The following is a 16,887-nucleotide window of genomic DNA, read 5'->3' as shown; positions in this document are numbered from 1 at the left end:
AATTCTTCAGAAACGTCACTTTTGAAGTGTTTTCTTGCACTTTTAAGCCAATCAGATACCCTACGGGCTCGGAAAGTGCAACGAAACCATCAAATTTTAGCTAGAAACTGTATTTTTGTCGATTTTTATTGAATTTGAACTATATTTCAACGTTTTTTGATGGTTCTGAGCCACCAAACACACTTAAAGCATGCAGAATCGACTCAGAATAGGAAAAGGAGACGTTTAGGTCAATTTTATGCATTCTGGCGTTCGTAGATACAAGAAAACTGTTAAAATTCTTCAGAAACATCACTTTTGAAGTGTTTTCTTGTACTTTTAAGCCAATCAGATACCCTACCGGCTCGGAAAGTGCAACGAAACCATCAAATTTTAGCTAGAAACTGTATTTTTGTCGATTTTTATTGAATTTGAACTATATTTCAACGTTTTTTGATGGTTCTGAGCCACCAAACACACTTAAAGCATGCAGCATCGACTCAGAATAGGAAAAGGAGACGTTTAGGTCAATTTTATGCATTCTGGCGTTCGTAGATACAAGAAAACTGTTAAAATTCTTCAGAAACGTCACTTTTGAAGTGTTTTCTTGTACTTTTAAGCCAATCAGATACCCTACGAGCTCGGAAAGTGCAACGAAACCATCAAATTTTAGCTAGAAACTGTATTTTTGTCGATTTTTATTGAATTTGAACTATATTTCAACGTTTTTTGATGGTTCTGAGCCACCAAACACACTTAAAGCATGCAGAATCGACTCAGAATAGGAAAAGGAGACGTTTAGGTCAATTTTATGCATTCTGGCGTTCGTAGATACAAGAAAACTGTTAAAATTCTTCAGAAACGTCACTTTTGAAGTGTTTTCTTGTACTTTTAAACCAATCAGATACCCTACGGGCTCGGAAAGTGCAACGAAACCATCAAATTTTAGCTAGAAACTGTATTTTTGTCGATTTTTATTGAATTTGAACTATATTTCAACGTTTTTTGATGGTTCTGAGCCACCAAACACACTTAAAGCATGCAGAATCGACTCAGAATAGGAAAAGGAGACGTTTAGGTCAATTTTATGCATTCTGGCGTTCGTAGATACAAGAAAACTGTTAAAATTCTTCAGAAACGTCACTTTTGAAGTGTTTTCTTGCACTTTTAAGCCAATCAGATACCCTACGGGCTCGGAAAGTGCAACGAAACCATCAAATTTTAGCTAGAAACTGTATTTTTGTCGATTTTTATTGAATTTGAACTATATTTCAACGTTTTTTGATGGTTCTGAGCCACCAAACACACTTAAAGCATGCAGAATCGACTCAGAATAGGAAAAGGAGACGTTTAGGTCAATTTTATGCATTCTGGCGTTCGTAGATACAAGAAAACTGTTAAAATTCTTCAGAAACGTCACTTTTGAAGTGTTTTCTTGTACTTTTAAGCCAATCAGATACCCTACCGGCTCGGAAAGTGCAACGAAACCATCAAATTTTAGCTAGAAACTGTATTTTTGTCGATTTTTATTGAATTTGAACTATATTTCAACGTTTTTTGATGGTTCTGAGCCACCAAACACACTTAAAGCATGCAGCATCGACTCAGAATAGGAAAAGGAGACGTTTAGGTCAATTTTATGCATTCTGGCGTTCGTAGATACAAGAAAACTGTTAAAATTCTTCAGAAACGTCACTTTTGAAGTGTTTTCTTGTACTTTTAAGCCAATCAGATACCCTACGGGCTCGGAAAGTGCAACGAAACCATCAAATTTTAGCTAGAAACTGTATTTTTGTCGATTTTTATTGAATTTGAACTATATTTCAACGTTTTTTGATGGTTCTGAGCCACCAAACACACTTAAAGCATGCAGAATCGACTCAGAATAGGAAAAGGAGACGTTTAGGTCAATTTTATGCATTCTGGCGTTCGTAGATACAAGAAAACTGTTAAAATTCTTCAGAAACGTCACTTTTGAAGTGTTTTCTTGTACTTTTAAGCCAATCAGATACCCTACGGGCTCGGAAAGTGCAACGAAACCATCAAATTTTAGCTAGAAACTGTATTTTTGTCGATTTTTATTGAATTTGAACTATATTTCAACGTTTTTTGATGGTTCTGAGCCACCAAACACACTTAAAGCATGCAGAATCGACTCAGAATAGGAAAAGGAGACGTTTAGGTCAATTTTATGCATTCTGGCGTTCGTAGATACAAGAAAACTGTTAAAATTCTTCAGAAACGTCACTTTTGAAGTGTTTTCTTGTACTTTTAAGCCAATCAGATACCCTACGGGCTCGGAAAGTGCAACGAAACCATCAAATTTTAGCTAGAAACTGTATTTTTGTCGATTTTTATTGAATTTGAACTATATTTCAACGTTTTTTGATGGTTCTGAGCCACCAAACACACTTAAAGCATGCAGAATCGACTCAGAATAGGAAAAGGAGACGTTTAGGTCAATTTTATGCATTCTGGCGTTCGTAGATACAAGAAAACTGTTAAAATTCTTCAGAAACGTCACTTTTGAAGTGTTTTCTTGTACTTTTAAGCCAATCAGATACCCAACGGGCTCGGAAAGTGCAACGAAACCATCAAATTTTAGCTAGAAACTGTATTTTTGTCGATTTTTATTGAATTTGAACTATATTTCAACGTTTTTTGATGGTTCTGAGCCACCAAACACACTTAAAGCATGCAGAATCGACTCAGAATAGGAAAAGGAGACGTTTAGGTCAATTTTATGCATTCTGGCGTTCGTAGATACAAGAAAACTGTTAAAATTCTTCAGAAACGTCACTTTTGAAGTGTTTTCTTGTACTTTTAAGCCAATCAGATACCCTACGGGCTCGGAAAGTGCAACGAAACCATCAAATTTTAGCTAGAAACTGTATTTTTGTCGATTTTTATTGAATTTGAACTATATTTCAACGTTTTTTGATGGTTTTGAGCCACCAAACACACTTAAAGCATGCAGAATCGACTCAGAATAGGAAAAGGAGACGTTTAGGTCAATTTTATGCATTCTGGCGTTCGTAGATACAAGAAAACTGTTAAAATTCTTCAGAAACGTCACTTTTGAAGTGTTTTCTTGTACTTTTAAGCCAATCAGATACCCTACGGGCTCGGAAAGTGCAACGAAACCATCAAATTTTAGCTAGAAACTGTATTTTTGTCGATTTTTATTGAATTTGAACTATATTTCAACGTTTTTTGGTGGTTCTGAGCCACCAAACACGCTTAAAGCATGCAGAATCGACTCAGAATAGGAAAAGGAGACGTTTAGGTCAATTTTATGCATTCTGGCGTTCGTAGATACAAGAAAACTGTTAAAATTCTTCAGAAACGTCACTTTTGAAGTGTTTTCTTGTACTTTTAAGCCAATCAGATACCCTACGGGCTCGGAAAGTGCAACGAAACCATCAAATTTTAGCTAGAAACTGTATTTTTGTCGATTTTTATTGAATTTGAACTATATTTCTACGTTTTTTGATGGTTCTGACCCACCAAACACACTTTAAGCATGCAGAATCGACTCAGAATAGGAAAAGGAGACGTTTAGGTCAATTTTATGCATTCTGGCGTTCGTAGATACAAGAAAACTGTTAAAATTCTTCAGAAACGTCACTTTTGAAGTGTTTTCTTGTACTTTTAAGCCAGTCAGATACCCTACGGGCTCGGAAAGTGCAACGAAACCATCAAATTTTAGCTAGAAACTGTATTTTTGTCGATTTTTATTGAATTTGAACTATATTTCAACGTTTTTTGATGGTTATGAGCCACCAAACACACTTAAAGCATGCAGAATCGACTCAGAATAGGAAAAGGAGACGTTTAGGTCAATTTTATGCATTCTGGCGTTCGTAGATACAAGAAAACTGTTAAAATTCTTCAGAAACGTCACTTTTGAAGTGTTTTCTTGTACTTTCAAGCCAATCAGATACCCTACGGGCTCGGAAAGTGCAACGAAACCATCAAATTTTAGCTAGAAACTGTATTTTTGTCGATTTTTATTGAATTTGAACTATATTTCAACGTTTTTTGATGGTTCTGAGCCACCAAACACACTTAAAGCATGCAGAATCGACTCAGAATAGGAAAAGGAGACGTTTAGGTCAATTTTATGCATTCTGGCGTTCGTAGATACAAGAAAACTGTTAAAATTCTTCAGAAACGTCACTTTTGAAGTGTTTTCTTGTACTTTTAAGCCAATCAGATACCCTACGGGCTCGGAAGGTGCAACGAAACCATCAAATTTTAGCTAGAAACTGTATTTTTGTCGATTTTTATTGAATTTGAACTATATTTCAACGTTTTTTGATGGTTCTGAGCCACCAAACACACTTAAAGCATGCAGAATCGACTCAGAATAGGAAAAGGAGACGTTTAGGTCAATTTTATGCATTCTGGCGTTCGTAGATACAAGAAAACTGTTAAAATTCTTCAGAAACGTCACTTTTGAAGTGTTTTCTTGTACTTTTAAGCCAATCAGATACCCGACGGGCTCGGAAAGTGCAACGAAACCATCAAATTTTAGCTAGAAACTGTATTTTTGTCGATTTTTATTGATTTTGAACTATATTTCAACGTTTTTTGATGGTTCTGAGCCACCAAACACACTTAAAGCATGCAGAATCGACTCAGAATAGGAAAAGGAGACGTTTAGGTCAATTTTATGCATTCTGGCGTTCGTAGATACAAGAAAACTGTTAAAATTCTTCAGAAACGTCACTTTTGAAGTGTTTTCTTGTACTTTTAAGCCAATCAGATACCCTACGGGCTCGGAAAGTGCAACGAAACCATCAAATTTTAGCTAGAAACTGTATTTTTGTCGATTTTTATTGAATTTGAACTATATTTCAACGTTTTTTGATGGTTCTGAGCCACCAAACACACTTAAAGCATGCAGAATCGACACAGAATAATAAAAGGAGACGTTTAGGTCAATTTTATGCATTCTGGCGTTCGTAGATACAAGAAAACCGTTAAAATTCTTCAGAAACGTCACTTTTGAAGTGTTTTCTTGTACTTTTAAGCCAATCAGATACCCTACGGGCTCGGAAAGTGCAACGAAACCATCAAATTTTAGCTAGAAACTGTATTTTTGTCGATTTTTATTGAATTTGAACTATATTTCAACGTTTTTTGATGGTTCTGAGCCACCAAACACACTTAAAGCATGCAGAATCGACTCAGAATAGGAAAAGGAGACGTTTAGGTCAATTTTATGCATTCTGGCGTTCGTAGATACAAGAAAACTGTTAAAATTCTTCAGAAACGTCACTTTTGAAGTGTTTTCTTGTACTTTTAAGCCAATCAGATACCCTACGGGCTCGGAAACTGCAACGAAACCATCAAATTTTAGCTAGAAACTGTATTTTTATCGATTTTTATTGAATTTGAAATATATTTCAACGTTTTTTGATGGTTCTGAGCCACCAAACACAATTAAAGCATGCAGAATCGACTCAGAATAGGAAAAGGAGACGTTTAGGTCAATTTTATGCATTCTGGCGTTCGTAGATACAAGAAAACTGTTAAAATTCTTCAGAAACGTCACTTTTGAAGTGTTTTCTTGTACTTTTAAGCCAATCAGATACCCAACGGGCTCGGAAAGTGCAACGAAACCATCAAATTTTAGCTAGAAACTGTATTTTTGTCGATTTTTATTGAATTTGAACTATATTTCAACGTTTTTTGATGGTTCTGAGCCACCAAACACACTTAAAGCATGCAGAATCGACTCAGAATAGGAAAAGGAGACGTTTAGGTCAATTTTATGCATTCTGGCGTTCGTAGATACAAGAAAACTGTTAAAATTCTTCAGAAACGTCACTTTTGAAGTGTTTTCTTGTACTTTTAAGCCAATCAGATACCCTACGGGCTCGGAAAGTGCAACGAAACCATCAAATTTTAGCTAGAAACTGTATTTTTGTCGATTTTTATTGAATTTGAACTATATTTCAACGTTTTTTGATGGTTCTGAGCCACCAAACACACTTAAAGCATGCAGAATCGACTCAGAATAGGAAAAGGAGACGTTTAGGTCAATTTTATGCATTCTGGCGTTAGTAGATACAAGAAAACCGTTAAAATTCTTCAGAAACGTCACTTTTGAAGTGTTTTCTTGTACTTTTAAGCCAATCAGATACCCTACGGGCTCGGAAAGTGCAACGAAACCATCAAATTTTAACTAGAAACTGTATTTTTGTCGATTTTTATTGAATTTGAACTATATTTCAACGTTTTTTGATGGTTCTGAGCCACCAAACACACTTAAAGCATGCAGAATCGACTCAGAATAGGAAAAGGAGACGTTTAGGTCAATTTTATGCATTCTGGCGTTCGTAGATACAAGAAAACTGTTAAAATTCTTCAGAAACGTCACTTTTGAAGTGTTTTCTTGTACTTTTAAGCCAATCAGATACCCTACGGGCTTGGAAAGTGCAACGAAACCATCAAATTTTAGCTAGAAACTGTATTTTTATCGATTTTTATTGAATTTGAAATATATTTCAACGTTTTTTGATGGTTCTGAGCCACCAAACACACTTAAAGCATGCAGAATCGACTCAGAATAGGAAAAGGAGACGTTTAGGTCAATTTTATGCATTCTGGCGTTCGTAGATACAAGAAAACTGTTAAAATTCTTCAGAAACGTCACTTTTGAAGTGTTTTCTTGTACTTTTAAGCCAATCAGATACCCTACGGGCTCGGAAAGTGCAACGAAACCATCAAATTTTAGCTAGAAACTGTATTTTTGTCGATTTTTATTGAATTTGAACTATATTTCAACGTTTTTTGATGGTTCTGAGCCACCAAACACACTTAAAGCATGCAGAATCGACTCAGAATAGGAAAAGGAGACGTTTAGGTCAATTTTATGCATTCTGGCGTTCGTAGATACAAGAAAACTGTTAAAATTCTTCAGAAACGTCACTTTTGAAGTGTTTTCTTGTACTTTTAAGCCAATCAGATACCCTACGGGCTCGGAAAGTGCAACGAAACCATCAAATTTTAGCTAGAAACTGTATTTTTGTCGATTTTTATTGAATTTGAACTATATTTCAACGTTTTTTGATGGTTCTGAGCCACCAAACACACTTAAAGCATGCAGAATCGACTCAGAATAGGAAAAGGAGACGTTTAGGTCAATTTTATGCATTCTGGCGTTCGTAGATACAAGAAAACTGTTAAAATTCTTCAGAAACGTCACTTTTGAAGTGTTTTCTTGTACTTTTAAGCCAATCAGATACCCTACGGGCTCGGAAAGTGCAACGAAACCATCAAATTTTAGCTAGAAACTGTATTTTTGTCGATTTTTATTGAATTTGAACTATATTTCAACGTTTTTTGATGGTTCTGAGCCACCAAACACACTTAAAGCATGCAGAATCGACTCAGAATAGGAAAAGGAGAAGTTTAGGTCAATTTTATGCATTCTGGCGTTCGTAGATACAAGAAAACTGTTAAAATTCTTCAGAAACGTCACTTTTGAAGTGTTTTCTTGTACTTTTAAGCCAATCAGATACCCTACGGGCTCGGAAAGTGCAACGAAACCATCAAATTTTAGCTAGAAACTGTATTTTTGTCGATTTTTATTGAATTTGAACTATATTTCAACGTTTTTTGATGGTTCTGAGCCACCAAACACACTTAAAGCATGCAGAATCGACTCAGAATAGGAAAAGGAGACGTTTAGGTCAAATTTATGCATTCTGGCGTTCGTAGATACAAGAAAACTGTTAAAATTCTTCAGAAACGTCACTTTTGAAGTGTTTTCTTGTACTTTTAAGCCAATCAGATACCCTACGGGCTCGGAAAGTGCAACGAAACCATCAAATTTTAGCTAGAAGCTGTATTTTTGTCGATTTTTATTGAATTTGAACTATATTTCAACGTTTTTTGATGGTTCTGAGCCACCAAACACACTTAAAGCATGCAGAATCGACTCAGAATAGGAAAAGGAGACGTTTAGGTCAATTTTATGCATTCTGGCGTTCGTAGATACAAGAAAACTGTTAAAATTCTTCAGAAACGTCACTTTTGAAGTGTTTTCTTGTACTTTATAAGCCAATCAGATACCCTACGGGCTCGGAAAGTGCAACGAAACCATCAAATTTTAGCTAGAAACTGTATTTTTGTCGATTTTTATTGAATTTGAACTATATTTCAACGTTTTTTGATGGTTCTGAGCCACCAAACACACTTAAAGCATGCAGAATCGACTCAGAATAGGAAAAGGAGACGTTTAGGTCAATTTTATGCATTCTGGCGTTCGTAGATACAAGAAAACTGTTAAAATTCTTCAGAAACGTCACTTCTGAAGTGTTTTCTTGTACTTTTAAGCCAATCAGATACCCTACGGGCTCGGAAAGTGCAACGAAACCATCAAATTTTAGCTAGAAACTGTATTTTTGTCGATTTTTATTGAATTTGAACTATATTTCAACGTTTTTTGATGGTTCTGAGCCACCAAACACACTTAAAGCATGCAGAATCGACTCAGAATAGGAAAAGGAGACGTTTAGGTCAATTTTATGCATTCTGGCGTTCGTAGATACAAGAAAACTGTTAAAATTCTTCAGAAACGTCACTTCTGAAGTGTTTTCTTGTACTTTTAAGCCAATCAGATACCCTACGGGCTCGGAAAGTGCAACGAAACCATCAAATTTTAGCTAGAAACTGTATTTTTGTCGATTTTTATTGAATTTGAACTATATTTCAACGTTTTTTGATGGTTCTGAGCCACCAAACACACTTAAAGCATGCAGAATCGACTCAGAATAGGAAAAGGAGACGTTTAGGTCAATTTTATGCATTCTGGCGTTCGTAGATACAAGAAAACTGTTAAAATTCTTCAGAAACGTCACTTTTGAAGTGTTTTCTTGTACTTTTAAGCCAATCAGATACCCTACGGGCTCGGAAAGTGCAACGAAACCATCAAATTTTAGCTAGAAACTGTATTTTGGTCGATTTTTATTGAATTTGAACTATATTTCCACGTTTTTTGATGGTTCTGAGCCACCAAACACACTTAAAGCATGCAGAATCGACTCAGAATAGGAAAAGGAGACGTTTAGGTCAATTTTATGCATTCTGGCGTTCGTAGATACAAGAAAACTGTTAAAATTCTTCAGAAACGTCACTTTTGAAGTGTTTTCTTGTACTTTTAAGCCAATCAGATACCCTACGGGCTCGGAAAGTGCAACGAAACCATCAAATTTTAGCTAGAAACTGTATTTTTGTCGATTTTTATTGAATTTGAACTATATTTCAACGTTTTTTGATGGTTCTGAGCCACCAAACACACTTAAAGCATGCAGAATCGACTCAGAATAGGAAAAGGAGACGTTTAGGTCAATTTTATGCATTCTGGCGTTCGTAGATACAAGAAAACTGTTAAAATTCTTCAGAAACGTCACTTTTGAAGTGTCTTCTTGTACTTTTAAGCCAATCAGATACCCTACGGGCTCGGAAAGTGCAACGAAACCATCAAATTTTAGCTAGAAACTGTATTTTTGTCGATTTTTATTGAATTTGAACTATATTTCAACGTTTTTTGATGGTTCTGAGCCACCAAACACACTTAAAGCATGCAGAATCGACTCAGAATAGGAAAAGGAGAAGTTTAGGTCAATTTTATGCATTCTGGCGTTCGTAGATACAAGAAAACTGTTAAAATTCTTCAGAAACGTCACTTTTGAAGTGTTTTCTTGTACTTTTAAGCCAATCAGATACCCTACGGGCTCGGAAAGTGCAACGAAACCATCAAATTTTAGCTAGAAACTGTATTTTTGTCGATTTTTATTGAATTTGAACTATATTTCAACGTTTTTTGATGGTTCTGAGCCACCAAACACACTTAAAGCATGCAGAATCGACTCAGAATAGGAAAAGGAGACGTTTAGGTTAATTTTATGTATTCTGGCGTTCGTAGATACAAGAAAACTGTTAAAATTCTTCAGAAACGTCACTTTTGAAGTGTTTTCTTGTACTTTTAAGCCAATCAGATACCCTACGGGCTCGGAAAGTGCAACGAAACCATCAAATTTTAGCTAGAAACTGTATTTTTGTCGATTTTTATTGAATTTGAACTATATTTCAACGTTTTTTGATGGTTCTGAGCCACCAAACACACTTAAAGCATGCAGAATCGACTCAGAATAGAAAAAGGAGACGTTTAGGTCAATGTTAGAGCTTTCACAGGAATGGTTAATTATTATTCAAAGTTTATATCAAATTTGCAGAGCAAAATGAAACCTCTGTATAGTTTACTGGAACAGGGTAGTGTTTTTAAGTGGACAAAAGCATGTCAGCAAGCTTTTGATGTAGCAAAACAAGAAATTAGCTCTGAATTAGTTTTAGTACATTATGATATAAATAAACCTCTAAGATTAGTGTGTGATGCCAGTCAATATGGTATAGGAGCCGTCCTAAATCACGTAGATTCAGACGGGACAGAAAGACCCATTAGTTTTATTTCACGGGTGTTAACAAAATCTGAAAAAAATTATTCAATGATTCATAAAGAAGCGTTAAGTATTTATTGGGCAGTACAAAAGTTTTATCAATTCTTAGCCGGTAGAAAATTTGAAATTATGTCAGATCACAGACCCCTCCAAGCTTTGTTTGGTGAAACACGTAGTCTACCACAAATGGCAGCTGGAAGGTTACAACGATGGTCTTTATTTTTGTCTAATTTTGACTACACTTTTAAAGTTATTAAAGGGTCAGAGAATGTTAAAGCAGATGCTTTGTCCAGACTCCCGCTACCATTTGAGGAAGGTGGTGAAGAAGAAATCTATGATTATTTACATTTTGTTGAAAATTGTGTGCCAATAGATGTTAATATAATAAGATCTGAAACAAGAAAAGATCCTATCTTAAGCAAAATATATAATAGTCTTAGATACGGTTTTCCTGAAAAACCAGATAACGAGATACTAAAACCATTTTTTGTCAGAAAAAATGAATTATATATTGATAATGATATAATAATGTGGGGTTACAGAGTGGTAATTCCAACAAAACTGAGACAGCAACTATTGAAGGAATTGCATAACACGCATGAGGGGATGGTTAAGATGAAAGCAAATGCAAGGTCTTATTTTTGGTGGCCTTCCTTAGATAATGAAATTGAAGATTATGTTAGACGTTGTAATATTTGTATGTTAGAAAGACCAGAACCATTAAAAAGTAAAGCAGCGAGTTGGCAAGACGCAAAACATTTGTATGAGAGAGTTCATGCTGATTTTTTAGGACCGATCAGGGGGAAAATGATTCTCATAATCATTGATAGTTTCTCTAAATGGCCAGAAGCCTTTGTAATGAACAGTACAAATGCAATTCATACTGTTGAAAAATTTCGAGAAGTTTGCTCGCGTTTTGGGTTACCAAAATTAATCGTAACAGATAACGGTACTCAATTTATTTCAGAACAATTTTCACAATTTTGTTTTTATAATGGTATCAAACATATGACCTCTCCTCCGTATCATCCTCAATCAAATGGGTTTGCAGAAAATAGTGTAAAAACGTTAAAATCGTCAATAACAAAAATGTTCAAAGCGGAAAGCAAGGCAGTATCAATGGAAACTCTTATAAATAGATTTCTGTGTCATTATCGTAATTCTATACATCAAACAACGGGATATAGACCCTCCGAATTAGTTTTTAAAAACAAAATAAGAACTCGTTTAGATTTATTAACAGATAATAATAAAGGTGTTAAGGCAAATAGAGGTAGTCGGAGCGTGAGAGTAGTGGAATTTGATGAGGGAGAATTAGTATATTGTAGGGATTATAGAATGCCTAATAAGAAGAGTTGGGTATTGTGTAAAATCGATGAAAGGTTAGGTGACAATGTTTATATGTGTAGGTTATTAAATGAAAATGTTGTGTGGAAGAGGCACCTAGATCAAATTGTAAAGGCGCTTCCTCCAAATGATGGGAGTGTTGTTAACAGTGAAGAGAGGCGAGATACTGTTAACCAAACTCATCAATCTCATCATCAAAACGCAGAGACACAAGAAGCTATTGTACCTTTAACTCCTAGTGTTAGGTTAGAACAAGAAAACGTCAATGAACCTCTTAAGGAAGTAGTAGAAAATGATGGAGGTGAACCTGTAATAATTAATACTAGACCAAAGCGTCAGTTTAAACCACCTCAGCGCTTAAACTTGTGAGAGGGAGGTATTGTTATATAGGGAATTTAGTTTAGAATTGTTAATTAGGTTTTCTTAGGTTGGTAGATAAGTAAGGTTAAGTCGCAGAGTAACGTTCTAAAAAGCAATTGTAAAAATGGCGTCGAATATAGTTGAGTTTAGTTAAATTGCATTTCTACATTCTTGACAAAACCCTTTCCCATTTGAGGCCACGACATCACAGTTTCGTTGCACTTTCCGAGCCCGTAGGGTATCTGATTGGCTTAAAAGTACAAGAAAACACTTCAAAAGTGACGTTTCTGAAGAATTTTAACAGTTTTCTTGTATCTACGAACGCCAGAATGCATAAAATTGACCTAAACGTCTCCTTTTCCTATTCTGAGTCGATTCTGCATGCTTTAAGTGTGTTTGGTGGCTCAGAACCATCAAAAAACGTTGAAATATAGTTCAAATTCAATAAAAATCGACAAAAATACAGTTTCTAGCTAAAATTTGATGGTTTCGTTGCACTTTCCGAGCCCATAGGGTATCTGATTGGCTTAAAAGTACAAGAAAACACTTCAAAAGTGACGTTTCTGAAGAATTTTAACAGTTTTCTTGTATCTACGAACGCCAGAATGCATAAAATTGACCTAAACGTCTCCTTTTCCTATTCTGAGTCGATTCTGCATGCTTTAAGTGTGTTTGGTGGCTCAGAACCATCAAAAAACGTTGAAATATAGTTCAAATTCAATAAAAATCGACAAAAATACAGTTTCTAGCTAAAATTTGATGGTTTCGTTGCACTTTCCGAGCCCGTAGGGTATCTGATTGGCTTAAAAGTACAAGAAAACACTTCAAAAGTGACGTTTCTGAAGAATTTTAACAGTTTTCTTGTATCTACGAACGCCAGAATGCATAAAATTGTCCTAAACGTCTCCTTTTCCTATTCTGAGTCGATTCTGCATGCTTTAAGTGTGTTTGGTGGCTCAGAACCATCAAAAAACGTTGAAATATAGTTCAAATTCAATAAAAATCGACAAAAATACAGTTTCTAGCTAAAATTTGATGGTTTCGTTGCACTTTCCGAGCCCGTAGGGTATCTGATTGGCTTAAAAGTACAAGAAAACACTTCAAAAGTGACGTTTCTGAAGAATTTTAACAGTTTTCTTGTATCTACGAACGCCAGAATGCATAAAATTGACCTAAACGTCTCCTTTTCCTATTCTGAGTCGATTCTGCATGCTTTAAGTGTGTTTGGTGGCTCAGAACCATCAAAAAACGTTGAAATATAGTTCAAATTCAATAAAAATCGACAAAAATACAGTTTCTAGCTAAAATTTGATGGTTTCGTTGCACTTTCCGAGCCCGTAGGGTATCTGATTGGCTTAAAAGTACAAGAAAACACTTCAAAAGTGACGTTTCTGAAGAATTTTAACAGTTTTCTTGTATCTACGAACGCCAGAATGCATAAAATTGACCTAAACGTCTCCTTTTCCTATTCTGAGTCGATTCTGCATGCTTTAAGTGTGTTTGGTGGCTCAGAACCATCAAAAAACGTTGAAATATAGTTCAAATTCAATAAAAATCGACAAAAATACAGTTTCTAGCTAAAATTTGATGGTTTCGTTGCACTTTCCGAGCCCGTAGGGTATCTGATTGGCTTAAAAGTACAAGAAAACACTTCAAAAGTGACGTTTCTGAAGAATTTTAACAGTTTTCTTGTATCTACGAACGCCAGAATGCATAAAATTGACCTAAACGTCTCCTTTTCCTATTCTGAGTCGATTCTGCATGCTTTAAGTGTGTTTGGTGGCTCAGAACCATCAAAAAACGTTGAAATATAGTTCAAATTCAATAAAAATCGACAAAAATACAGTTTCTAGCTAAAATTTGATGGTTTCGTTGCACTTTCCGAGCCCGTTGGGTATCTGATTGGCTTAAAAGTACAAGAAAACACTTCAAAAGTGACGTTTCTGAAGAATTTTAACAGTTTTCTTGTATCTACGAACGCCAGAATGCATAAAATTGACCTAAACGTCTCCTTTTCCTATTCTGAGTCGATTCTGCATGCTTTAAGTGTGTTTGGTGGCTCAGAACCATCAAAAAACTTTGAAGTATAGTTCAAATTCAATAAAAATCGACAAAAATACAGTTTCTAGCTAAAATTTGATGGTTTCGTTGCACTTTCCGAGCCCGTAGGGTATCTGATTGGCTTAAAAGTACAAGAAAACACTTCAAAAGTGACGTTTCTGAAGAATTTTAACAGTTTTCTTGTATCTACGAACGCCAGAATGCATAAAATTGTCCTAAACGTCTCCTTTTCCTATTCTGAGTCGATTCTGCATGCTTTAAGTGTGTTTGGTGGCTCAGAACCATCAAAAAACGTTGAAATATAGTTCAAATTCAATAAAAATCGACAAAAATACAGTTTCTAGCTAAAATTTGATGGTTTCGTTGCACTTTCCGAGCCCGTAGGGTATCTGATTGGCTTAAAAGTACAAGAAAACACTTCAAAAGTGACGTTTCTGAAGAATTTTAACAGTTTTCTTGTATCTACGAACGCCAGAATGCATAAAATTGACCTAAACGTCTCCTTTTCCTATTCTGAGTCGATTCTGCATGCTTTAAGTGTGTTTGGTGGCTCAGAACCATCAAAAAACGTTGAAATATAGTTCAAATTCAATAAAAATCGACAAAAATACAGTTTCTAGCTAAAATTTGATGGTTTCGTTGCACTTTCCGAGCCCGTAGGGTATCTGATTGGCTTAAAAGTACAAGAAAACACTTCAAAAGTGACGTTTCTGAAGAATTTTAACAGTTTTCTTGTATCTACGAACGCCAGAATGCATAAAATTGACCTAAACGTCTCCTTTTCCTATTCTGAGTCGATTCTGCATGCTTTAAGTGTGTTTGGTGGCTCAGAACCATCAAAAAACGTTGAAATATAGTTCAAATTCAATAAAAATCGACAAAAATACAGTTTCTAGCTAAAATTTGATGGTTTCGTTGCACTTTCCGAGCCCGTAGGGTATCTGATTGGCTTAAAAGTACAAGAAAACACTTCAAAAGTGACGTTTCTGAAGAATTTTAACAGTTTTCTTGTATCTACGAACGCCAGAATGCATAAAATTGACCTAAACGTCTCCTTTTCCTATTCTGAGTCGATTCTGCATGCTTTAAGTGTGTTTGGTGGCTCAGCACCATCAAAAAACGTTGAAATATAGTTCAAATTCAATAAAAATCGACAAAAATACAGTTTCTAGCTAAAATTTGATGGTTTCGTTGCACTTTCCGAGCCCGTAGGGTATCTGATTGGCTTAAAAGTACAAGAAAACACTTCAAAAGTGACGTTTCTGAAGAATTTTAACAGTTTTCTTGTATCTACGAACGCCAGAATGCATAAAATTGACCTAAACGTCTCCTTTTCCTATTCTGAGTCGATTCTGCATGCTTTAAGTGTGTTTGGTGGCTCAGAACCATCAAAAAACGTTGAAATATAGTTCAAATTCAATAAAAATCGACAAAAATACAGTTTCTAGCTAAAATTTGATGGTTTCGTTGCACTTTCCGAGCCCGTAGGGTATCTGATTGGCTTAAAAGTACAAGAAAACACTTCAAAAGTGACGTTTCTGAAGAATTTTAACAGTTTTCTTGTATCTACGAACGCCAGAATGCATAAAATTGACCTAAACGTCTCCTTTTCCTATTCTGAGTCGATTCTGCATGCTTTAAGTGTGTTTGGTGGCTCAGAACCATCAAAAAACGTTGAAATATAGTTCAAATTCAATAAAAATCGACAAAAATACAGTTTCTAGCTAAAATTTGATGGTTTCGTTGCACTTTCCGAGCCCGTAGGGTATCTGATTGGCTTAAAAGTACAAGAAAACACTTCAAAAGTGACGTTTCTGAAGAATTTTAACAGTTTTCTTGTATCTACGAACGCCAGAATGCATAAAATTGACCTAAACGTCTCCTTTTCCTATTCTGAGTCGATTCTGCATGCTTTAAGTGTGTTTGGTGGCTCAGAACCATCAAAAAACGTTGAAATATAGTTCAAATTCAATAAAAATCGACAAAAATACAGTTTCTAGCTAAAATTTGATGGTTTCGTTGCACTTTCCGAGCCCGTAGGGTATCTGATTGGCTTAAAAGTACAAGAAAACACTTCAAAAGTGACGTTTCTGAAGAATTTTAACAGTTTTCTTGTATCTACGAACGCCAGAATGCATAAAATTGACCTAAACGTCTCCTTTTCCTATTCTGAGTCGATTCTGCATGCTTTAAGTGTGTTTGGTGGCTCAAAACCATCAAAAAACGTTGAAATATAGTTCAAATTCAATAAAAATCGACAAAAATACAGTTTCTAGCTAAAATTTGATGGTTTCGTTGCACTTTCCGAGCCCGTAGGGTATCTGATTGGCTTAAAAGTACAAGAAAACACTTCAAAAGTGACGTTTCTGAAGAATTTTAACAGTTTTCTTGTATCTACGAACGCCAGAATGCATAAAATTGACCTAAACGTCTCCTTTTCCTATTCTGAGTCGATTCTGCATGCTTTAAGTGTGTTTGGTGGCTCAGAACCATCAAAAAACGTTGAAATATAGTTCAAATTCAATAAAAATCGACAAAAATACAGTTTCTAGCTAAAATTTGATGGTTTCGTTGCACTTTCCGAGCCCGTAGGGTATCTGATTGGCTTAAAAGTACAAGAAAACACTTCAAAAGTGACGTTTCTGAAGAATTTTAACAGTTTTCTTGT

The 16,887-nt window shown here is 35.3% G+C and overlaps 1 protein-coding gene across 1 annotated transcript; it reads left to right on the top strand.

The window, feature by feature from the left end:
* The first annotated feature begins 10,235 nt into the window (after window positions 1–10,235).
* On the top strand, window positions 10,236–12,167 carry LOC135121124 (uncharacterized protein K02A2.6-like). Its single transcript, XM_064045439.1, has one exon. It carries the CDS (start codon window positions 10,236–10,238, stop codon window positions 12,165–12,167), a length of 1,932 nt encoding a protein of 643 aa, XP_063901509.1.
* Window positions 12,168–16,887: the final 4,720 nt, after the last annotated feature.

The sequence above is a fragment of the Zophobas morio genome, unplaced genomic scaffold (genome assembly GCF_036711695.1).
Source record: "Zophobas morio isolate AGI-343-1 ecotype UQ-CSIRO unplaced genomic scaffold, CSIRO_AGI_Zmor_V1 ptg000501l, whole genome shotgun sequence".
Classification (NCBI taxonomy): domain Eukaryota; kingdom Metazoa; phylum Arthropoda; class Insecta; order Coleoptera; family Tenebrionidae; genus Zophobas; species Zophobas morio.
This window is presented reverse-complemented; position numbering and strand designations above follow the sequence as displayed.

Coding starts and splice junctions, on each gene's coding strand:
- LOC135121124 (XM_064045439.1), top strand. CDS start 10,236: ATGAAACCTCTGTATAGTTTACTGGAACAGGGTAGTGTTTTTAAGTGG.